Source organism: Taudactylus pleione, unplaced genomic scaffold (assembly GCF_031769625.1).
Source record: "Taudactylus pleione unplaced genomic scaffold, aTauple2 ptg000290l, whole genome shotgun sequence".
Taxonomy (NCBI): domain Eukaryota; kingdom Metazoa; phylum Chordata; class Amphibia; order Anura; family Myobatrachidae; genus Taudactylus; species Taudactylus pleione.
In genome coordinates, this window is record NW_028284692.1 from 175,972 (window position 1) to 202,072 (window position 26,101).

General features: G+C 43.4%; 1 protein-coding gene across 1 annotated transcript in view; it reads left to right on the forward strand.

The window, feature by feature from the left end:
* The window catches only part of LOC148511776 (protein-glutamine gamma-glutamyltransferase E-like), a 34,524-nt gene extending 16,848 nt beyond the window's left edge, over positions 1-17,676 (forward strand). The window contains exons 7-13 of the mRNA XM_088482677.1: positions 629-732; positions 2,855-3,097; positions 7,216-7,434; positions 7,735-8,013; positions 9,360-9,517; positions 14,782-14,915; positions 16,472-17,676. Of these exons, the coding sequence (XP_088338803.1) occupies positions 629-732; positions 2,855-3,097; positions 7,216-7,434; positions 7,735-8,013; positions 9,360-9,517; positions 14,782-14,915; positions 16,472-16,619 (1,285 nt within the window). The 3' untranslated portion in view covers positions 16,620-17,676. The remainder of the gene's footprint in view (positions 1-628; positions 733-2,854; positions 3,098-7,215; positions 7,435-7,734; positions 8,014-9,359; positions 9,518-14,781; positions 14,916-16,471) is intronic.
* Positions 17,677-26,101: the final 8,425 nt, after the last annotated feature.

The window sequence follows — 26,101 nt, forward strand, 5'->3', positions numbered from 1 at the left end:
CCGCCTCTCTCTCGGCAGCCCTGCGGGCAGCTGTGTGTGATAGAGGGGGAGTGTACGGGCAGCTGTGTGTGACGGCGGGGGAATGTGCTGCTTTTGGTGTCACCCCCTTGGAGGGTGACACCCGGTGCGGCCTGCACCCACTTGTGACGCCACTGGGTAAAAGTGCTTTACCCGGTAAGTTTTTTTTCTGTGTGAAAGATGTATCAGTTGCATTTTAGAGATGCAGTTTACTATCACTTGGTGGGTTATTATGGCATGTTTCTCACTGTATATAGTTAGAAGTGCCAGTATATATTAGCATTCCAGAACATATGTGAAATAAAAGTAAGGTTACATTTTATGGAAAACTACAATTGTATGTACCTATACAAATTTTGTACGATTACCCAATCTTCACACTGGGGGCACTATTCAATAGAATGTGTTATAGACAGCTTACACATGTTAATAGTTGCACAATTGCAGATAAAGTAAGTTATTATATATAATATATTTGGTTTACAAAATGTTTTAAAATAATATGAAAAGAAACACGTTTTCCTCTACATTATTCCATAGTAACTGTATCTAGGCACAACATTGAGAGCTTGTCCTGTCATAATTCAGTTTGATTTAATACATAATACAGGAATTTCCATGTATGGGATGAATCCTGGTTTTTGAGGAGAGACCTTGGTCATTTCTACAGTGGTTGGCAGGTTCTAGACTCAACTCCCCAGGAGCAGAGTCAAGGTAAGAATCCATTGTAGGATAGAATGGTGACAGTTGTAAAATACAATATACATTTCAGGTTTTGAACTCTGCCAAACTGAGGGCCTGATTCAGACCTGCTCGCAAGCGGGTCGAAGTTGGCCCAGTACGCATGCGCACGACGGAGCCGGGTCCGTCGTGTGCATGCGCGAGACCCGGATAGCGATGGGCAAGCCGTCACCCCGGGTCTCGTACCAAAGGGGGCGTGCTGTCGATGTTGAGTGACAGCACGCCCCCTTTGGTTCGCGGGCCATGGGAACGCCTACCGTCTGGGGCCGGCCCCACTGACATCACAAGTGATGTCAGTGGGAGTGCTTTCGGCTCTGGTACAGCCAAAAGCACTCTAGGGCTTGCGGCAACGAGACCCTGCCACAAGGGTATCGTCGCAAGCCCGATGGTCGCGATGGTCTTGACCATCGTGACCATCTTCCTGGCGCTCGCTATAGCTGTGAGTGGTCACCCACAGCTATGCGAGCGGCCAGGAGGTCACTTTTAAAAAACAGAGGGACAGCCCTGATTCAGAGCGAGCGCTCTGTCAGAGCGTCCGGCTCTGTATCAGGTCCCGAATTTGAAAATGACAATGTTAGTAGCAGACCAAAACACTAATGCTGGGCACACGCTTAAATGATTGGACGGTTAGCAGACTGATCTACAGACCAAACGGCCAATTTGTAAGATATACAAACTTACCAATTGGCCGCTCGAAATGTCTGGCCTGACATCACAACTAGGTGGGCATTTAAATTTGCCCACTCAGTCTTGATGACAGTGTTCACGTCGGCCAAACACACATACAGGGCGACCTGATATGTATGTGAGCTACATGGTTCACAGACATGTCGGGTGTACTGTACACACCCACTAATGCACTCGCGATCTATCATTCATTGAACAAACGATATATTGACAAGTGTGTAGTGTACCCAGCTTTAAGTTAATGGTACTAATTCAATAATAAAAAGTAAAATATACAATAAAATGTCTAACTTTAATAGTTATTTTAACTGCAAGCTGCAAACGCAAACAAATTAAATAGGCACCATGGTCGTCAACTGAAAATAAATGTTTGTATCTTTGAGATTGGTTTGACCAAAAGTTCAGTGTCTTAAGCTGGGTACACACTAAACGATGTGTGTACCCAGCGATGCGGCACACAACCCCACTGCCGTCAATTGGGCGGTCCGTACACACTGGGCGACCCGGTGCCCGACCGCCCGCTATTCCTGGCCCCCGCTGCATAGCGCTGCATGGGATAGTCAGCTGCACTGCCTGATTGGACTGCATGTACAAAAGATCAGGCAATGCGACTGATGACCGCACAGTAGCGTGCACGATGTAGTGCATACACACTGGGCGATCAGGTGCCTGACCGCCCGATACACCGGCCCCCGCCGCATAGTGCTGCATGGGATAGTCAGCTGCATTGCCTGATTGGACTGCATGTACAAAAGATCAGGCAATGCAACTGATGACTGCACAGTAGCGTGCACGATGTAGTGCATACACACTGGGCGATCAGGTGCCTGACTGCCCGATATACCGGCCCCCGTCGCATAGCGCTGCATGGGATAGTCAGCTGCATTGCCTGATTGGACTGCATGTACAAAAGATCAGGCAATGCGACTGATGACCGCACGGGAGCGTGCACGATGTAGTGCATACACACTGGGCAATTTGAACGATTTGTAGTTCCGATGCATTGGAAACGGCCAAATCATTAACAAATTCATCTAGTGTGTAGGGAGGGTCCTTTGGTACTGTGCGGGTTTAATTAAATTTCGAATAGACTTCAGTACTGTAGCTCAAACATGTCTAGACAGAAGATCAATAGGTATTTGAAGAGATTAACAAAGTTAAAGGGAGCAGAGGAGATAAGAAAATTACTAATTATTCTGAAGGGGGAAAATTACAGCATAAAGTGTATAGGACTTTATGGCACATAAATTATGTATATAGGATGATCATCCATCAATCAAGACAGATTTACATAATCCCTGCTTCAGTCAGAGGTTATTAAATTCTATTTAGGTGAATAATTAATAATAATAAGCTGTAACTTAAAAAATATCAAGTTCCAAATGATCAGATAGTTTCTTTCTGTCAGATATTTATCGTTGCGGCCCCACATCAGTGGTTGCTGTAAAAGAAGGAGATTTGCACTTAGGCTACGATACTCCCTTTGTGTTTGCTGAGGTGAATGCAGATCGTGTGACCTGGGTCGTTAATAAGGATGGAAGCAAAGAGAAAGTTCACAGTGACAGTAAATACATTGGACAAGGTATCAGCACTAAAGCAGTGGGCAGCGATGCCCGTGTCGATGTGACACATAACTACAAATATCCAGAAGGTAAGAAACAAAAGCAAATGTTCAGTTATGTACTGTATAGTAATATAAATTCTCCAAATGTATGATGGATACATTATTGAGATAATGGTCCTGATTCAGAGGGGGATACAATGCGGTCACAAATGAAGGATGTTGTCTTTTTCTGCAATGGTGTAGCGCAGGGATGAGGAACCTCCTTCCCGGGGGCCTTATAAGGCCCGTGGAATCACTTTGTCTGGCCCTCTGAGCTTTTTTCTGCTAGCCTCATCTGGCTAGCAGGGTGTCTAGAATGGCACCCTGCAGCCAGGATCTATGCAGCAGTGCCGCCTGGAGTGTCCTTAGGGCACTTCAGACGGTCACACCGCTGCTCTTAATGCTCCTGAGGATGCTCCGGGCATTGCTGTAATCACCGATGATTGTGGCCCTGCCCACGTGTGACATCACATGGAGGGGGTGTGGCCTGCACCGGGCCCGCAAATTATGTTATATATATCAAAATGGCCCTCTGCAAAAAAAAAGGTTCCCCACCCCTGGTGTAGTGGCTGCAGTCGTACTGTGCTGTTACTGGGACAGTAATGGACAGGCAGCCTGCAGGTGTTTGGGGGCAAGAGGGGGTGCGTTATAGAAAACGGAGGCTTGTCAGCACCATTTCTGGGGCCTGCCAAAGCCAGTGACTGTGTCCTCGGAAGCAGATTCACTGTTTTTGCAATTGGGCTTTCTGAGGACTGATGGCTCTAGCCATGTTTGCTATGTGTGGCCGATCTGAGAAGCCGTCAGTGAGCTCCTGCAACATTTGCATACATTCTCAGATCAGCTTCTACAAAAGACACAGCACCGACCCGGACTGCATCCACTTCTGAATCAAGCCCAGTATTACAACATGAATGCAATTATACAATACATAAAAACTATACATATGAAAATATTATTAGAAAAGATGCAAATATATTACCAGTGCACATAAAGGTTAGTGGAAAAAACACCCCCCAGCTACCTTTTATTTTAATAACTTTATTAGCAGCTTAACACTGATAACATCTGCATGTACAATGAATACAGTTGAGAACAGTAGTTGCAACATCAAAATTACACATCTACCAGCAGTACAAACGAGCCCACACCGCGCACCCTGAGCCCAGAGCCGTAACTAGACTTTTTGGTGCCCTGTGCCAGAAAGAGCATTGGCATCCCCCCTTTTTTTTAAATAGGTAGATAACACATCCAAAAAAGGGTCATGGCCTCATGGGGAAGGGCCAGGGATGAGATATGGGAGGCCAGGAGATGCTGGGGATAAAAGAAGAGGAAGCTACAAGTGAGAATGATAATAAACAGAAAATTGACAGGCCCAAACAGCGCCCCCTGCCTGCAGTGCCCTGTGTCATGGCACAGGTCACACTACCCTAGTTATGGCCCTGCCTGAACCCATATAATTATACTCACCTCCAGAATCCCTCGTTGGCACTGCAGCAGCAATCACTGGGTAAATGGCGCAGCAGACGCTTTCCCGGACATTTGCGCATGCACAGTAGAGAAGTGACCGGGAACATGGCACGGGCACCATTTTGCTGGAAGCCTGCACATGTGCAATAGATTCCGGCACAATGCCATTGTCTTCTACTCCGAATAGTGAACGGGACCCGAATGGAGCCTGCGCATGCCTCCTCCCCCCCCCCCTCTCTAAAAGTGCTCATGCTAGGAAGATAGGGTATAAATTGGATTAGTGCCCTGTTATATTTTCATGATGGAGAATTGAAGAGGTTGAGTCAGAGGTTCCAAAAAGCTGTACATCAGGTGTTCCCAACCACGGTTCTCAAGGCACACTAACAGTCCAGGTTTTAAGGATAGCCATACTTGAGCACCAGTGTCTTAATTAGTACTGCAGTTATTTTGATTTAACCATCTGTGCTCAAGCATGGATATCACTACAACCTGGAATGATAGTGTGCCCTGAGGACCCAGGTTACCATGCAGTAGGGAATGTGTTTGTCCCTCAGGCCTTTGTCTTTTCACTGACTAATGAAAGGATTATGGCCCTCATTCAGAGCCGTACGCTCTGAGCAGAGCGCACGCTCTGAATGAGGGCCGGGCTCCATTTTCATGGAGCGTCCTCCTGGACGCTCGTATAGCTGTGGGTCACCACCCACAGGCTATACGAGCGTGCATTTTGATGGCCGCGATGGTCGTGACCATCGCGACCATCGAAATTGCGAGCCGGAGCCTGCGGTTGAGGTTTTCAACCGCAAGCTCCGGAGTGATTTTGGCTCTAACAGAGCCAAAATCACTCCCACTGACATCACTAGTGATGTCAGTGGGCCGGCTTCTGACGGGAGGCGTTCCCGTGGGAACGCCCCCGTCAGGGAGGCACGCCCCCGGCACGCCCACCAAAGGGGGCGTGCTGTCAATCAACATTGACAGCACGCCCCCTTTGATCGGACACAACGAGCGAAGGACTTTCCTTCGCTCGTCGCGTCTGGCGCATGCGCACGACGGAGCTCCCTCCGTCGTGCGCATGCTCAGTGCCTAACATCGACCCACTTGCGAGCGGACAGCCGCTCGCGAGTGGGTCTGAATCAGGCCCTATGACTTTATGAGCAGTAATATCAGTTTTGTGCTATTAAATGTATTTGTGTTATAATCATACTTGCCTACTTTTGAAAACTGGTTTCAGGGAGACATAAGATTGTAGTAGAATGTGCCGCGTGTAGCACGGCGTTGAGGTGGGGGGGCCATCTCTGCCCAAAAGGGCGTGTCTATCCACCTGGGGGGATACCCATCTACACCCCTATTGTATGGTATACAATACATGTATTGGTATCTACACTGGACTGCCTATATATATATATATATATATATGTGTGTGTGTGTATATACAGTATGTAGTTGGCTTGACCTTATTGAATAGCAGCTTGCCATGATTTGTGTACTGAAATATATATAAATAGCAGACAGGGACACTAGTACAGACAATGTGGGCTCACCTTTTCCATGCTCCAGTCCTGGTGCAAACCGTCCTCAGCTCACTCCGCACTGCAAACACAGTGGAGGGAAGCAGGCTGGTCCAACGCTGATCAAAAGCCCCACACTGGTGTCCAGGGGACATGGGATGAGCTTGGGCCGGCAGCCTGGGGGAGAAGAGGATACAGCTGCTGCCGCCATTGGGTGTGTAGGCAATGCAGTCAGCGCGACTGCGTGATGGGTAGGCGACCACCGCTATCCACAACCCCGCGGTGGCCGGCCTATAGTATTAACGGGATGTAGTCAGGACTTCCTCGAGCCCTGGCCCCGCCCCTGCTACATCCGGACTCGCGCATGCGCAGTCCATATTTCAATGGGACAGTGGGGAAACCGGGGGATTCTCTGTACTTTCCGGGGCAGCAGGAGCTCCCACCTTAAAGCGGGAGGCTCCCGCTGAATTCGGGACGGTAGGCAGGTATGGTTATAATGAATGACTAGAACCATCAGTTATAATTAATTTAATTTCATATCAATTGATTCTCTTCACGAATAGCATAACCATAGAGCTTAATGCACAATGGGCCTGATTCAGAGCTTAACGCTATTCTAATATTCACATAGTTCAGTGATTATGCGTACCAGCCGCATTGCGCACGTGCTGCAAATGAATCTAGTTCGCGCACCCTGTGAGAATTCACTCGCAATCGATTGACAGGAAGAGACCGTTATGTGGGTGGTTACAGGGAGTACCGGCTAAAACGCAGGTGTGTCGGAGCAGTTTCCTGGGCGTTTACCAGCCAGCGTCTGCTATCGCACAACAGTACAAACCTCCAGCGTTTCAATTACCACAGCTATTCTGAGTGACCATAGACTTACTCCATCTGTCAATGTTTGAAGATCTGAGTACAATGCTGCATTTGTGTACCCAGTTGCGGACAACTATGAGGGCTCCAGTGGGCGTCTCATTACAAAATCTGCTGCCTGTTGCATCAGAATATTTTAGCTACTGCGATCTGTGAGAGTATGCAGTTGCGTCTCTGAATCTGGCCCCATGTTTTTCTACAATAGTAGCATGATTATTTTTTTAAACCAAGAAAACCAAGAATAGAAAGTAAATTTTTTGCATCTTCCTAAACTTCATTTATATTAATTACAATGGTTAATATGCATTTTATTTAAAACAGGTTCTCCACAAGAAAGGGAAGTGTTTGAGAAGGCCACCAGGACTATGCATTTTTATAGAGCACCAATAGAAAATGCCAACCTTAATAACATGGCCAACAGGCCAAGGAATGATCTATCTTCCCGGCTTTCAGCCTCTACACCAAATTTGCCAGCTGCAACAAGCGAGAGACCAGCATCCCCAGCCCCTTCCTCAAGAAATGATTTCCGTTCACCACACATGCAGCCTTCAGCAAGTACTGTTAACCTTGCATCAACTTCAGGAAATGCTCTCCGTTCCGCAACACCTTCAGGAAACACTCTGCGCTCAGCATTGCCTTCAGGAAACACTTTGCGCTCTGCATTACCTTCAGGAAACACTCCGCGCTCAGCATTGCCTTCAGGAAACACTCTGCGCTCAGCATTGCCTTCAGGAAACACTCTGCGCTCAGCATTGCCTTCAGGAAACACACGGCGCTCCGCCTCACCGTCAAGAAACACTTATCGCTCTGCATCACCTTCAGAAAACACTGTACACTCTGCATCACCTTCAAGAAACACTCTCCGCCCCGCATCACCTTCAGTATATCCATCACGTCCTGGGTCTGGATTTGAGAGGCCAGACATCTCTGGAAAATTTAAGCTTCTCAGTCCCCTAGTGGTGGGAGATGACATTAACTTAATTCTGATTCTTAAAAACCTGACTCCTTATCACAGGCCAGTTAAAGTGAATCTGAGCGCTTCTTGTATTCTCTATACTGGAAGAAGGACAAATGATATCTTCACGGATCAGAAGTCTCTGATTATCAGCCCGAGTCAAGGTTAGTAAAAGCATATTCAATTAAAATAACAATCAGGACACTGGCCTCGGGACTGTGGGTATGTAAAAAACGTAAACTGTGCTCACTACAAGCTTAAAACGCTCTTCTTCTTCATTGTCCTTACTGGGAGGAACAGAAGGCTAGTGAAGGCAACGCAGGAAAAATAGAAGATAAATGAATTTCCCTTTTGTGAGGAACTCAGTTGCTTAGGGATACAGCTGGTTGGCGGTTGGAAAATATTGTTAATATGACCCTGTATACAGTAAAACAAAGGTTATAGGTGGGATGTACTAAATCACAAAATGTAGTAAAAAACCCCAAAATTGCAGTTTTGGGGGCTTCTACTGCATTTTTCATATGTACTAAGCACCAGAATGCATCCTGATGGGTAACACCATCATCAGGTCGCGTTACCCAATAGTAGCCTATGGGCTTCTTATCGGGACGCCTTCCTTGAGAGGGATCCAATCGGATCCCTCCCATATCCCCCTCCGCGACCTGTATGCACAGAAGGACGCCAGAGGGGCTTCTGTGTGTTAAACCCAGAAGTCCCTATATACTAGGGCATTTATAGGTACATACCACTGTAATCAACCGCGCTATGTAGCTGATGAGAGGTGGGATGTACCTCAATGCGGATGCAATGCTTAATACATCCCGCCCAATATATTTTTAAATTAATTACCTAGATATTCTCTACATATATACGCTTGTACTAAACAGTACTCTTATTTCATGTCTGCCTTGATCAAGATACACTTTTTATTTATTTATTACAGTTCCTATCCCCTCACTTCTTTGCCTAGTATTTCTAATAGCTACAGTATATGCAAAACTCCTGCTGGAATATGACATAATATTGCAGATACTGTGAAGGAATGCTAGAAAGCAGCGATTAAACCGACCACTAGGCTGCGCTGTTTTACTTTTTTGTAATGTAGTTTGTGAAACAAGCTACAGTAAAATAAGAGACTTGGCATGCGAATAAGCTACATGCCTGCATTTATCACATAATTAGTTACCTACAGTATGCCTAGGCTTGCCATCATTGGGACATGAATTAAACAGGTTCTGTGGCTGATTAAAACCAGGTGAAATGGAGACTTGAAGTCAGCCAGATACAGAATCTGTGTAATTCATATGTGTCCTGAATTAAAGGAATGATATGGCAAGCTTACCTATGATTCTTCCACTATAATAATTATCAGTATGCAATCTACAGAACTATTGAAAATGATTTAGGGGTTAGAATATTTGGTACTGACACCTAAAACAAACAGGATATGCGTTGTCATTTGTTAATTTTTGAGAAATGTGAAACTAATTGAAAATGATGTATTTTACAGATGCACATATCTCCTTGCTAATCCCGTACTCCCACTACAACAGATGTATGAGTGAGGGGAACATGATACAAGTGGTTGCTCTTTGCGAATTACCTTTTGGTGAGAAAGTGTTGGTAACGAAGGATCTGGTCTTGGAGAGCCCACCTATAATTATTAAGGTAACACGAGAAGAACGTTTTTCTAGGATTCACTTGCAGCCCATAATGTTTAATACATCATTAACATTTTAAAGAAAAATGTGCTCAGGAAATATGCCCAATCCATCCGGCATGGTCTCATGTAGCAGAGAGATGGGATATATCCTATGGTACTTCTCCCATTATTATAATACTGGGGCTTTCTGTGCCCTTCAGTCTCCATTGCTCCAGCTGCCTGGGACTGACCATAGAAATGGAATAGCTGAGCTGTATATACACTTTGGCAGATGAATACTGTAGTCCATGTGGAAGCTGATTGATTGGTCATTTGCTGCAGCCGTCCAATCTGACCAGATTTGATTATTTATTTGACAGTGTTTTTTTAGACCATGGGGCTGATTCTGAGTCGTATGAGGAATGGCTGTAGTACCTGGCAGCCGCTGAAGCCTGATTTACAACTTTATATGCGCTAATGAAGGGATTCATTAGCACAATGCCATGCCACCCATTCATTTTACTCTGGCAGCTGCAATCGCCATCATTAGTGTCTGCACATGCATCAGCCCCATACTAGGTGCAGGGGATATGTCTGATACAGGCTTCCCTTCCCCGAACTCAATCTCACAGAGCGTTTGGTGGGCGCCTTCAATGCTCCCATGGCACTCCCACAAGTCAGGGTAGTTAGGTGCCGCTGCTTTGCCACTGCCCAGTTCACACCCCAAAATGGCCATTTGTTTCTGTACATGTGCTGTATGACAATCCTAGCATTTGCGTCAGTAAAGAGATATCCGTGCCATTCAGAATCAGCCTCTTTATGGACTAATGGTCCTCACAGCTGGATGACTGAGGAAGCTGGGGTAAAGGCAGTAAAGGACTGGATGCCCAATTCTCTACTACTCACATGGCATGCCGAGGGGATGGTCTCACAGTTTATCATTACAATTTGTAAGCCAGTTAATTACTTTTTACTTTTTGCAACAGCATCTTTGTAGGCAGCAATACTGCATATAAATGCCAATGACGCAGCAGACACGAAATTTGTACAGAGATGCCCACCATCTGCTTCTCTAATACACCGCTTGTGTACAGAGACACAGATCAGCCACACCATCGATATTCTGAGCATCACTATAGGTGCTCAAAATGTCCATCGGAACTAAGCCGCTGGAGCCAGTGCAATTGGTACACTGAAGCAGTCGCTGGCTGCAACATGCCCAGAAAACAATGTTGACACACCATCATTTGACTAGCTACCCCCCTGGTACCTCCTATAAATGCACACAGATTGTCAATCACTCTGCATGCAAATTCTCACTGCGACCACAGTCGGAAACCAATCATGATGCATGTGCAGTATAAAAAACGCTCGCTCAAGTGAGTAAACTTCGGCATAGCATCCACCTCTGAATCAGGCACTGAGTCTTAAGCTGAGTACACACTAGACAATGTGTGTACCCAACGATGGCAGATGCGATTAAACTATATATCGGGGCGGTCTGTACACACTGCACAATCCAGTGTCAGACCGTCTGGTACATCGCTCCCCTGCCACATCAAGATGCATTGTGATGGCCACCAAATTTTTTGATCTGCACTGCATGCACAGGAGAACAGAAGATATGGCGAGCGGCGCATGGGAGCATGCCATAGTGCGTACACACTGGACAGTGTGGACAATTTGTCGTTCTGATCCACACGACAAATCATCCAATATATCGTGTAGTGTGTACCCAGCTTTAAGCATAATATTATAGCACATTGCATAGTATTTTTAGTAATGAATAAGGATATTATAATATGTAGCATGATTGTTTGGCTATAGAAAAATTTGACCAATTGCAGTGGGGAAATAAGGAATTGTTGATGTAACATTGGCTTATATTTCTAAACTTATAAAAGTATACGAAGGATATTTTATGTACATTTATTCTCCCCATACTTCTCATTGACTATCTCTCCCTAGATCAGTGTTTTTCAACCACTGTGCCGCTGCACACTAATGTGCCTCGAGCGGTTGTCAAGTGTGCCGCGGTGGTCAGCTCAGCGCACTTATACTGTAGTGTTTTATTCCTGTCGACGCCTATGTAGTGTGTTTTATTCCTGTGAGGCCAATGTGTGTGTATTTTTTATGTGGGAGCCAATGTGTATGTTTTTTCATTAACCATGCACGCCGTATCGCCGGATGGTGTGCCTTGGCAATTTTAAACTCTTGTGTAGTGAGCCTCATGTTGAAAAAGGTTGAAAATCACTGCCCTAGATAATAGTAATTAACCATTAAGTATACAGTTTCAGCTTTAAGAGATGTCACGTGATTTAACAGGCTGATCCTAACAGTCAGCATACAGTCACATATAATAAGATTGGGAAGAGATGACGTATGGAGAATGAGTACAAAAGACTAAGCTGCTGCAAACTATAAAATAGCAATATCTCAATAGATCTCAAGGGAAACAAATGATCAATAATACTATATAAATCAACAACAAAAGGATAGATCAGTATTAAAACTACCTCTTGCAAATAAAGCATCAAAAATATAATTCATTAATATAATAAAACCGATTAATAAATAAACCATTATAAATTATAAAAAATATCACACATACACTTTGAATCGGCTGCCAAAAAAAAAATAGCACCCAGGAGTTAAAAAACTACAAACTGACATCTAAAAAGTGAACACCAGGATAAATATGTTGAACAGGTGTGGTTGAATATAACACATCATTATAGAGGATGAATCATACAATCACAGACAGCATTAATGTCACAAACTTATGCTGCATACACATGTAAAGATTTTCTGTCCACCCATCCAACTAGTTGATTGGTTGGAATGAAAATCTGGTAACGTATGGAAGTAACTGATGTTTAGCAATTTGCTCCTAAATGCCAGAAAACAGATGAAAATGGTCGTTCAGACAAGTTTGTTAAATGTTTGATCTAAACAATTTGTTCAAACAACAGTTTTTGTCCATTTTCCGGCATTTGGGAGCAAATTGCTGATTGTCATTTGCTTTCATACCTTACCAGATTTTCATTCCAACCAATCAACTAGTTGGATGGTTGGACAGAAAATCTTTACGCGTGTATGCAGCTTAACTATAAGGGAATCCATGCAGTATAATAATTGCCATTCAAAGAAATAAGTCTAAAGTACAAAGTGATTTATCGAAATTCCGAATTGAAAACTATAAAAATGGAATCTTGACTTTTGCAGTTATTATATATTTGAAAAATATACAATACAGCTACCTAATTCTCACTGTGGACTCTTAAAGAAACAGCTTTAGAACTTTATATGAATCAGTAATGTAGTTAAAAAAATATTATTGGAGCAATAACATCATTTTCAACAAACAATATTATTTTTCATATGTACAGTAACTATCAAATGTTATAGCTAACTGTCAAATTACAAACAAAATCCTTGTTTGCAACGATATTAATCCCAGCTGTTTATCAAAACTATTATGTGGTTAATTCATGAGTAAGTTGATCATAATATTAATTTTAGTACACAGATATATGTTGTCATTATTTTGTGCCAAGATGCTTAATGATTCCATTGCATGAAATACTCAAAAATGATGAGAAGACAATCCTGCAGAGGGAATTAACTGTCCATTAAAATCAGATAAAACAAATGAGTCCGTTACTGTCTTTGCAGGGGCTGCACAGTTTGCTAATAAGAGTAAGCATTATATCAATAAATCATATAAACAAACATTTTTTTGCAAACATGGGGCCTGATTCAGAGATATATGTTCATCTGAGGATGAACGCACATATCTGATATTTGGGGGGCTGCGTCTGTGCAGGACCCGTTCTGCGCATGTGCAGAACAGGTCCTGCGATCTCGCTCGCAGATCCCCCAAGCCAGAGCATGAATGACATGCTGCGGCACTTGGGGGGCGGAGCAGGGGAATGCCTGGTCGCCGTTCCTGGAAACGGAGGCACAACGACTCTGTTTTCCGGGAGGGACAAGGCCAGATTCTCCGTTAGCAGACGCAGATTCCTGGCCTCTTGCATGACAAGGCACCGGCCAGGCTGCGGGAAGCTTCAACAATGGTTCGATGGTGATCCTAGCCTGCGATGTCGGTCACAGTGCTGGGATCGCAAATGTAGCAAGGAGGTGTCTGACACCTCCTTCTGCTTTTGCATCTGAGTTGGACGGATTTGCACATACGCTTGTGTGCAGCTGTGTAAATCCGTCCATCTCTGAATCAGGCCCATAGGAGCTAATTCAGAGACGTGCGCTAACCCGATGGTTAGCGCACATCTCTGATTGTGCCGGTCTGCGCAGGTGCAAGACCCTTACTGAGAATGTGCATGCAGAGCGTTTCTTGGTGGGGAGAGGACGGCAAGGGCTTCCGTTTCCCTGTTTCCGGCTGACAGAGATTTCCTGGCCTCTCTTAAGCAACTGCGGGGGTGATTCAGTAGTGAACGGAATTGCAAAGCTGCTTGCAAATATGCAAATGCAGCAAGAGGTGTCTGAGGTCGCAGGCTGGGATAACCATCAACGCCGGCCAGCTGAGTAAACCTCAGCTTACGCACGCTGGTCAGCTTGCGAGGCCAGGAAACTGCTTCCTTGGACACAGATCCTGGTCTTGCCACTCTCGGGAAAGCCGGCCGTCCCCGCACAGCCCCAAAAATGCCTCCGCCTGTCAAGCAGGCAGAGGCATAGCTGGGGCTGCGTGCGATCAAGCAGGGCCCATTGTACATATGCGCTGATTGGGTCCTGCGCACGTTCATATTCCCGATAATCAGTAATCTGCATTGCATGCTGAATTAGCCCCTGCGTTCATCGGCTTGAGTGTCCCCATGGTCACTCAAGCTGGCAGAGGATCATGCAGATGTTGCGATGCTGCGTCCATAGATTCAGCTCGGAACAGTAATGCATGCAAGAGGCGTGATACCTCCTGTTGCATTACCAGAATAGGCCTAATTTTACACAAGATCAAAGACAGAGTGAGTAATTAATTAAATTGATGCACACATTATACAAAGAAAAAATTACTTTAATAAATATAATAAAAATATGCTATAATAGCCATATGTGATTTAGAAAGTGCTAATTATATTATGCCTATAGTCTTACTATAAATCCTCTGATATGTCTGTTTGCCAGTAAACTTTCTACCTATTTCAGAACCAGCTGAGCACAATCAGTTTGTATTGTCTCATTTTCTTTGGCAGAAAGGACAATAGAACTTTTTTGCTTACTGTACATAAATATTGTGTAAAAACCATTTTAATCTATTGAGTTTTTATTCTTTTACTAGCCCGTTGGTAACGCTATGCTGCACAAGGCAATGACTCTGGAGATCCAATTTAGAAACCCCCTTAATATGGCAGTTACTGACTGTATCCTGGTGGTGGAAGGCAGTGGTCTGATTGATAGACAACTCTCAGCATTGTAAGTATATAACCACAATAGTCAAACTGTTCATAGATGGGCGCAAGGTTCGAGAGACAACCTTAGTGTTTCATTTCACACGCAAAGTTGGGCAAATTTGGGCAAGGTACAGCAGAGGGCCTAACTGATTGCTTGCAGCATGATGTCTTGAAGCCGGCACAGGGGGTGCCTCCGGGACATGCACTACTCACCTGGACTCACCTGTCCACCCAGGTAAGTAGTGTATGTCGCGATGGGAGGAGGGGACAGTGTGTTACATGACCCGGTGGAGGGGAAAGTGCCGAAGCAGCACCCACTGTGCCGGCTTCTGCACACACCTATGATTGATGTCCTTTACCCTGCTGCAAAGGTGAATCCACTCAGGTAGTATTACTATTACTGTTTTTGAGCTAATTGTCCTTTATCGGACACGATATCATCGTGTATGGTCAGCGCTACAGTTGCTATTTTAAACTGTGGACAGTGTTGTAGTTGGTTTTTTTTTAGTAAACTGCTGCATACAGTAGTATTTTAATTATTTGCTCTACCAGAAGGGCTAAATTTTGTAATTGTTACTGACAATGCCAGTGGAATTTATCATTCTTCATATGAAAGACTGCTCCTGATTGGCTGCCCTTCTATAGTAGTTGAGCTTTCAAGTCTTAGCTCATGTGCACCGGGACGCTCCACAGAGCACCCTGGTTCATTTGTTGAGGAGTTTTATTTAACCCATTGGGCTACATCAGAACAATAAAAGATGATCAAGAAAAGCAAGTATTAGTTACAGTTTAATATAAAAAATATGGGCAGCCATTACATATTAATATGCCTCAAATATTATAAACATTATTAGAAATTTAAGGGCCACTGATTTTAATTTACAGTAATAAGTGAACAATATTATGATTTCTACTTATGATGGTGGCAATATCTACATTTTACAATATAATTTTAATGATAAAGGGCGGACATATGAGACGTTTTAAAAACAAGGGAGAACACATGTAACTGTTACTAATTAAGATGGCACACTTTAGTTTTATATGTTTACCCTGGTACCCACCAGCCAGCGGTACTAGGAAGGAGCCAGAACAACGTACAAGTTGTCCGAGTACCCTAATGCATGGAACCCTGAATATATGTTCGGGCCATGCCACCTAGAGTGATGGTGGTTTTCCTTAAACTGCATGTGGTGTTCTACTTTTCTTTAACCCACATTTTCTTTAACTGTATTCAATGTAGTCATTTATCATTGCTGCCCATGGGCGACGATTTACATTTTAAGTCTCCAAACCACTACATTATAAACTGGGCAGTTTGAGGCGCAAACTTTTCGGGGAATGTCCACACTGTCCCCCGTTCAGGAATTTTTACCCAGTTTGCGAAGGTTGGGAAGTCACCCACTGCTGGGAACACCCACCCTCAACATGCCGGGGCATTACCACACCTTCAACATGGCATGGCCACACCCACCCTCATGCACGTACAGCTTTGGTGATGGTATGGTCTAACCATCATGTTACTTGTTAGTTTTTACTGTTATGATAACTAATATTATTTCCCTTTGCTTCTCACAGGGTGCCCTACTTAAAACCAAAAGAAAAAATAAGGTTCAAGGTGGAACTAACACCATACAGAACTGGCACAAGGCAGCTTATTGCGAATTTTAAATGTAAACATTTTTCAATTAAAGGATACCAACTCTTGAATGTGGAATCATGGTAACCTACACTCAGTGGTGCATATATCTTTCTATCATGTTACACTTGGTATTTTTTATTTATAAATATAACAATTTAGGGCTCTTTTTATTTATGGAAATGTAATGCTTTATATAAAAACAACTCTGATCATTGCTGCATAATGATGAATTAAGATAGTTGCTTTATTCATACTATATTTTTTATGTTTAAAAGTGAACTAAACCCAGCATTGTGAGGTGTTGTAGAAGATGATGAGTTGTTTCATCTTATTCTGAATGTTAGAACAACTCTGTATACATATAAAATCATTTAGATGTTGCTCGCTGCAGGCCCCTATATTTCTATTATGTCTGTTTGCATCTCTTGGGTTAATACGTCAGCTGCACAGTTAGTATTAGTGGATGTAGCAGCAGACATTTTACCTGCTTTACATGTTACCGTATAGTGTTATGCTTCGAAAATAGATGATCAGGACAATTCAGTGAATTCATTTATCATAAATCAGGACTGGATTCATATTTAGGTGGCCTGGAGCAAGGCACCTGGGGGGGAGTTAGAGGGTGGACCTGACACATTTTTTTCCCTGGACTCTGACTCTGTGTCTTGCATGCAGCGCAGGGGGTGTGACCATGTGTATGAAGAAGGAGCTGCAAGCAGAGAACCTTTTTGGTCCCCTTGCCATAAGGGAATTTTGCAGCCAAATAACATTTTTTGTTTTGTGGGATAGGGGTGTCAGTTTTGTTGTGGGGCCTCTTTTATGAAGTGGCCCTGGGGATAGTGCGATGATTACTCTGCCTATAATCCTGCTCTAAATAAAGTCGTTTTCCTGAGAAACAGAAATAGCATTTCCCCATCAGAAAACTTGATTATAAACATTATGTACAGTATATTGTTATAACTTACCCAGTATTCTCATCCACATGAATGAACGGAATCCTCTAATACACTATTACAACATTCCATATGTGTTTTCATATTTTGGGTTTAGTTACACTTCAAAGAAAACTTGATTAAAGGAATGTTCGTATTTGTAAACCATGTTTATTTTAAGACATTTGAATTAAAAAATATTATTGTTATTCTTATTTTCCCTTTTTCTCCTCTATAGTACTCTCTGGAGTATGTGTACAAATATGTAGCATGCGGTCCAATCTAATATGACAAATATAATGAAACAATATAGTTATGTAATAATTATGTTGCATAATGTTACATGAAAGTCTATATAGTCGAGAATAAAAGGCAATATAGATAAACGCAGAATTTTTGCCATCTGGTATGCATATACAATATATTTTGATGGATAAGTGATACACTGAAGGTGCTTTTTCTTACCACTATTTGGATTTATTTATATGTCATTTTGGAATATGAGATACACTGGAAGTCAGCTGCCACCCTTATTTATGAGGGAGCGTACAGTATATTCACAAATTGAACATTTACTTTGCACTTTTTGCACCCACCCTTCATTCATATATATACGTATATATAATGGGGATTTAAGTGTCCACATGGGAAATAAATTGAATTGCAAGCAAATGAGCTTTACTTAATGAATACATTCACTTCCATAATTTTCCTGTCCACCAATGGCTTTCTGCACTCAGTGCCTGGATACTCTATGATGACTGGAAAATGGAATGGCTAGCTGTACAACATATACCGGATGACCAGTAGTAAGGTACAGCTGTTAGACACACACACTACTGATTTTGCCTAAAATCTAAGGTATTTATTTATGATTTCTTAAACGTGGATTTAACCTTTGCAAAGCATTACTCTTAGTAAATGGCAAATATACATTATTTATAAATAGGAATTGGTCATACTTTATTTATTTCTATAATTGTGCATGAATACATACATACAGTAGATTATTCTGTGCAAAGAACCTTATTTATGTATTTTTATTTATTATTATGAATGCTACTGCATAATGCTTGTACTGCTTATATAAAACCTGAATGTTTTCCATAAAATGACAGTGGAAAATGAAGTGTGGGATCATTGTTTTATTTTACTAAATAAAAAAAAATTGTTGAAAAAATTATTATTATAAAATTATTAATTAACAAAGTGACTGTAAAACATGATCTCTCTTTATAGTGAATTTACATCTATACACACAGTTGAGGACACATTTTATATTTCAAACCAACAGCATGCGCCACAGAGTACCTCAATGATGTCATCACTTTTTATAGTATTGATAGGCTGCATTGATTCTAATGAACAATGGATTACTCCACTGCATGCAGACAACAGGTACACTGTAACTAGGGGTGTCATAAGAGAGGAGGGGACCCGTGTGCATTCCCCGTCCGGGGCCCACTCCTCTCTCCCCAGCGGCCAGCAGCCGACTAACGTGGCTGGCTGGCCACCGCAGCATCAGTACACTCTGGGCACTAGAGTGTGCCCAGAGTCTACAGCATATGCGCAGATCGACGGGGAAATGGCGCACACACCATTTTCCCGGCATCTTCCTCACTGCGCATGCACATAATGCTGGAAAAATGGGCACGATGGCCATTTTCCTGCATTTTGTGCAGCACTGAGATACACGATGTGGGATCTCGGAGAGGTACATTTTAGATAATATGGGTGCAGTGTGTGCGGAGTGGACCCCCTGGACCTGGGGGCCCGTGTGCACTGTACACCCTGTACCCATAGATATGCCCCGGACTGTAACCTATAGTACATACTTGCCTACTCTCCTGAAATGGCCAGGAGGCTCCTGAAAATCTGGAAAAGTAGTCAAGTCTCCCGCACCACCCAGACGCCCCTCCATCAACTCGCACCCCTACCACTGAACCCCCCCAAGGCCGCCCACTTACAGAGCACAAGTGAGCGGTCTGCGGTAGCCCCGCTATACGATGCCTGTTTTCTCAACACTGTACAGGGGAGGGTGGGGCCACAATGATGCTATTGTGCACCATTTCCCTGAAGCCGCCAACTTGCCACGCCCCTCTCTACCAACCTGGCTGCTTCCTCCTGGAGCAGGGGGCATGAAAGTCGGTAAGTATGCTATAGTACAGTATACATTATTTTTTCTAATACAACTGAATTGCAAAAAGAAATATATGCCTATTTATATAAAATTAATATAATTTACACTGAGAAAAAAAGAAAACACGTTTAAGACGAATCTAGACAAGAAAAAAGGGAAAAATTATCGCCCAGCACACTGCACAATACCAGCAATACGATTTGAAAACTACATACCGGTAATAAAAGAAATCCAGAGGTCTTTGTTGCATATATTTGCAAAGATATAGTTAAGCCTTCCAGGCCGTGTCAAGAGGTCTCTGTACCGGTGGTCCCTAACGTTACATGATAATAGCACCACCTTGGGTCATATAATTGCATACTGTTATGCCACATGGTAATAGCACATACATTACTATATCTAAGTTGAGAACCAACTCACCTGGAGGTACCCCAAAATCCTCCAAATAGCACAAACAGGAACCAGCACACCCTCCAAATGTTGGTCGCATCCATGCCTTTCCTAACAATAATTAAAATAGTGGCTGCCTAGATCAACTTAATGGTCTTCCACAAGTGCTTGACTCGCAACTTACAGGATTTAAAGGATCTGCTACCACAGGGCACCTTCAGAGGTCTTGTGGAGGCCATGCCTCAATGGGTCAGAGCTTTTTTTTTGCAATATATATATATACAATGTTTTTACTCTAAAACCTGTCTTCATATAAGCTTGCAATACTAAGTATGTCTGTAATGAATCACTTTAACATACTATAGTGCTTTATTTGTTGCTTTTTATGTTTGTACTTTTCTGGTGAGGTTCTGTGATCCTGGGCATGATTGTATGAGCATAAAATCACATTCATGTTCATTAAAACAAAATGCATTTACTGGATATAAATGATATTCCCTTAGAACCGTCAGGAATTGCGCAATAGAACAGGCCATTCTGGAATACAGTAGCTGAGCTTCCCTTTTTGCTTCACAATTCTGTGGAATTGAATTCTGCTATTTATATACATATTTGTGAATTCTGTATATCTGTATGCTAATCTGGTGTGGTTGGGGTATAGGGGGTTTTGTGCAGAAGACTAAAAGCCAATTTCATACCCAAACGCAGAACAAGGCAAATATTCCATGGAATGGGTTTGCACATGTTGCTCATCGCTAGACACACCTCAAATAATCTTTGGTGAAAGGTTTAAAAACCTTTACACAAACATTAAGAACAAAGAAGCATAGAAATAAGCAGTGCCAGATCTACCTATGGGTGAACATAGATGGCTAGTGTGGCCATTAGGTCATTCAATGGTTTTTAATATGCCAGCAGGGCACATACTGTATACATTAAGCAACAGCCCCTGATATCGAGGATCAGCCAGCAGCAGCTTCTTACCTGTGAAGCTGGTTACTGCTGCTCCATGTCTGGGATATGCTGGGAGTGTGGTGCTGCAGTGCTGGACTACTGTATGTTACAGAATAGCACCACACAAACAGTTTGAGGAAGAGCAGATGCCACCTTCTAAGGCAGAGCCGTAACTAGACTTTTTGGTGCCCTGTGCCAGAAAGAGCATTGGCGCCCCCCCCAATTTTTCAAATAGGAACATAACGCGCCCAAAAAAGAGGAATGGCCTAATGAGGAAGGGCCAGGGAAGATATAGGGGAGGCCAGGAGATGCTGGGGATGAAATAAGAGGAAGCTACATGTGAGAATGATAATAAACAGAAATTTGACAGGCCTGAACAGCGCCCCTTGTCCTGCGGTGTCCTGTGCCATGGCACAGGCCGCACAACCCTAGTTACGGCCCTGTTCTAAGGTAACATGCAGTGGAGGGAAGGGAACTGAGACATAGCACTCAAAGGGGAATGGAGCACCAGTAAAGTTTATCCGGTTCTCAATATATATAGCACTTATAATTACTGTCCTCTTTTTAGTGATGTCAGACGTTGGTGTGAACTGTAACTGATGTATATAGACACATAAAAGTGTGGTTACAATATTTACTGGCAGACAATATCCTCCCTTTGGGATTCCTGTGTGTGTGATTCAGAACTCTATTTAAGAGTTCTTCCCTTAGTATATTTCTAAAGCCACCCTACTTACCAAACAGGTTTTTTTAATCCATTCATCATCATGCAAAAACTAAATACATATTCATGCAAATCCTTGCCAAACACAGGTTTAACAAATCCATGTGGGGTCATGATCTCCTCCCACAGTCCATTACTGGCTTGGTATCTAATTGTATGTCAGTACCTATGTGTGTAACATATCTGTTGGGAAATACAGTAAGTGAAAGACACTGACGATTCTGCAGATCGAAAGCCGATTTCTAGCTGAGAAGACATCACCATGGCAGGTGAGTACAGATTCATTGCAGGTTGATTGGACTGAACCTATGAAATGAAGATGATTATACGTTATTATGACAAATCACTTTAATAGTGAACATTACTCTCTTCTGATTAAAGGGTGTGTGCTGTAATTCTGATCACAGTGTACAAAAATTGCTTGATAAATTATGACATCTTTTAATGGACTATGTCTATCTTCTATCCTGGTGCATAGACTGTGCATTTATTGAGTGAATGACTCTTTCTTTACTTCAGTGATTATTACACCACAAAGCCTAAATAATATCCCTTTCACACCTAAATCCCAGATACAGTACGGGACACTGAACACAGATTTAATTGTATATACAGTATGTGTATATGTGTGTGTGTATATATATATATATATATATATATATATATATATATGTATAGGGCCCAGGGCTGATTTTATTGTTCACCAGCCATATGATAAGTATTCTGTATGATACTAGTTCCTGTTATGTGATACACAGCTGCTGATTACATTTGTTGAGCATGGCTATTCTTTTAAATGCTATAAAAATACATCTTCTTGCATATGATGGTGGTGTGCTGGTCTCTTTTTTTTGGTCCTAGACAGGACTGAAGTGTTCCCTAGCTATTACTTATGTGACCTCAGCACCCATATACTATATTAAGTGTGTGCGGCTTCTCCTCTGGACTTTTATGTGTGTGTGTGTATATATATATATATCAGATGCTGGGTCAGTCCTAGGACAGACAGAGGCAGCACACTGGAACATGAATGCAAAAAGGTATTTTACTTGAAACCGACATTTCAGAGCCCACCCTGCTCTTTTATCAAGGTATATAAACAATAAGACATACAAGCTACTCACCTATATACACGGAAGAAGACTCATGTACCACAGCGTGTTCAGCACCCGCTAACCGGATAGCGGGTGCTGAACATGCTGTGGTACGTGAGTCTTCTTCTGTCTATATAGGTGAGTAACATATGATTTAGTGTTTATATACCTTGATAAAAGAACCGGGTGGGCTCTGAAATGTCGGTTCCAAGTAAAATACCTTTTTTGCATTCATGTCCTGGAGTTCCGCCTCTGTCTGTCCTAGGACTGACCCAGCATCTGCTGTATGACCATTACTTGGGAGGGCACCTGGGCACCATACACTAGTATTGGACTGAGAGTGCCAATTCATTTTGTGCAATATATATAATTATATATATATATATATATATACATATACAGTGTATATATATATATATATATATATATATATGTGTAATTGTTTATATGGAAGATGGAACCTAGCTATAACTTGCTTGGGTGCCTCCCTGGGGGTAACACATTTCAGATGCAATCTGTAAAAAGAAAGTGGCACTCCAGGTCTGGTATCAAAGGTGAAAAATAATGTGCTTTTAATCAACGATTCGGGGTCCAGTCCCTATTGTGTGTCCTGATGAAGGGGACTGGACCCCGAAACGTTGATTAAAAGCACCTTATATGTCACCTTTGATACCAGACTTGGAGTGTCACCTTCTTTTTCCCGATTTTTTATATATATATATATATATATATATATATACACGCACACACGCATACATATATATGGTTCTGTCAGACTGGCACTCTCCTGATTCTGTAAAAATGTTCTGCGGCCCTCTAGAACTATTCCAATAGTGTACAATGCATGAATGCAAGAAAGCAGTGGCATTGAGAGACTTGTGATATTCAAACACGCGTTTTCACATAATCACAGTGAACAATTCCAATTCCACTGTTTTGGGGCACAGCCGCCCTCTTTGTTCACCTTGACACCCCGTGTCAAGGTGAACAAAGAATAACAGTACACACATACCTTTTAAGAAGTAAAGAAGCCCGCCATTAGTGATTGCTGAAGACCAGGGGAGTCCGTCACTGACTTCCGCCTCATCTCCTACATGTGACGTCATGGCTCATTCAACACTCATACAGCGCAGCATTTTGCGTGACAAAAGCGCAATAAAGCACTGAAACGTTGAATTACAGCATCAGTGTCATTTATTGAGATCGGAGTGTCACCGTCCGTTTGCATGTGTATATTATAAGGGCACAGTCGTGCCCTTATATTAAGGCTGAATCGCTTTTTATGTGGTTTTTTTTAAGCCAATTGGGCATGTGCAGCAGCAGCATTCATTGTTTCCTTTACATTACAAACATTGTTTCCTTTATACTACTGCTGTGCAGGGACGGCACGGCCACGGCACGGCAGCCGTCCTGCATAGTAGATATTTCTGGCTGTAACACGGCGACCGTGCCGTGACCGTGCCGTGTGAAAAGGCCCAGCTGTTTCCCTGCCTTACTATATTTCACAGCCGGCTAAAAACCAGGCGGCTTTTTGCCGCCCGGCCAAAACCGGCAAATGTGAAATAGCCCTATAGTTCCACCTGTCAGTTTTTTCTGACACTCTCAGTTAGGACCACTTTTCTGCTGTTCTCTATGGGGTGTATTTTGAAAGGCATAACTCAGGGTAGGGGGCGAATTTAGACTTGGGGTTTGTTTTATTAGGTAGCTATTGTTCCAGAGTAGGGCCTTTTGGGGTTCCAGTAATTAAGTAAGTTACAGTTTTTAAACTATTACCTAACAATTACGCCATTATAGAGAAAGGAAGATTCAATTCCTTGAGCAACCTCAGTAGGAGCCTCCAGCAGATGTACTCACTGTGGCTTCACTTGGGTGCAGCAAGATGGCTGTCCTCTGCGGGTGGTAGCGGGGGCTGAGACTGGGGGGGAAGAAAGCTGGCGTTTGCTGTGGCCGGGACCCAGGGGGAGGTAGCAGGCATTAGCGGCGGCTGAAACAAGGGGGAGAAAGCAGGCGTGGGTGTGGCCGTTAGCGGCCTAGGCGGGGCATGCGGCGGGCAGTAGGGGGAGGTAGGCGGCATCAGCGGCAGATGCAGGCTCATGAAGCCTGTATCTGTGTGCAAAAAAAATAACGTGTAAAGAACAAAGCAAAAAAAATCCCCCCCAAAAATGCAACCAGCACTGGGCTTTTAGTAACCCAGCGCATAATACGGAGGATAAATGACGTAGGGGTCCCCTGAATTAACACAACCAGCACCAGGCAAATCAGAACCAGTCCTGGTTGGCAGAATACGGGGGAAAAACAACGTAGGGGTCCCCCGTATTCAGCGCAACCAGCACTGGGCTCTGATTCGGTCCTGGTTCTGGAAATACAGGAGGAAAAAATGAGTAGGGTTCCCCTGTATTTTCCAGAACCAACACCAGACTTTTTCTAGCAGGGGGCTGATGCCACACCGGGCCCCCCAGTCGAAGCATCAACCCTGACCATTAGTCAACCCAGGCCGGGGAACCCTGGGGAGCTGGGGACCCCCCCAAAAAGGGGTTCCCCTCTCCAGGGCACCATAGGCCTAGGCTGATAGCCTCGGGCTATCCCTGGCATCCCTGGGGTGGTGGGTGCCAGGTTGATAGTGTAATGTGGTGTAAAAAAATCAAAGTATAATATTGTCCTAGAGGTCCCAGAAAGCCTCCCCCACAAGCTGGTACTTGGAGAACCACAAGTGCCAGCATGCGGGGCATTAAGGGCCCGCTGGTACCTGTAGTTCTACAGCAAAATAAATATTTTAATAAACACAGGACACACACACCGTACGAAGTAACAGTTTATTTAACACACATGCACACACACATGCACACATATTCACCTATGTATCCCTGTAGCCATCTGTCCCCTTTTCCAGTAGATTATCCATAGGGTACCTGTGAAAAAATATCCATACTCACCGTTTCCTATGCGTGGATCTGTCCTCTTCAGTTCAAAGTAGGCAATCCCTGGGCTTGGCAAAACAAAAAAAGAACAGTGCGCAGACCGACGGACATTAGTACTGTCCTACAAGCCAGGACAGTACTACGTGAATGAGAGCTTAGCAGCGGGATTTCACTATGGAAACCCCGCCACTGAGCGCTGATTAGCTGAGTGAGGCGAGCCTTCCAACACTCATCCAATGAACGGTTCTCACCATTGACTTCAATGGTGAGAACCGCACGTGCCCATTTCAAAAATGGCGCCTCAGTGCCATATTAGAAATTCAAAGATGGCCACCACGAGCAAATCCCGGCTTGCAATGTCATCGCCATCCCCTCGCTTGGCTTATATAAATCCAGCGTGAGGCACCGCCCGGC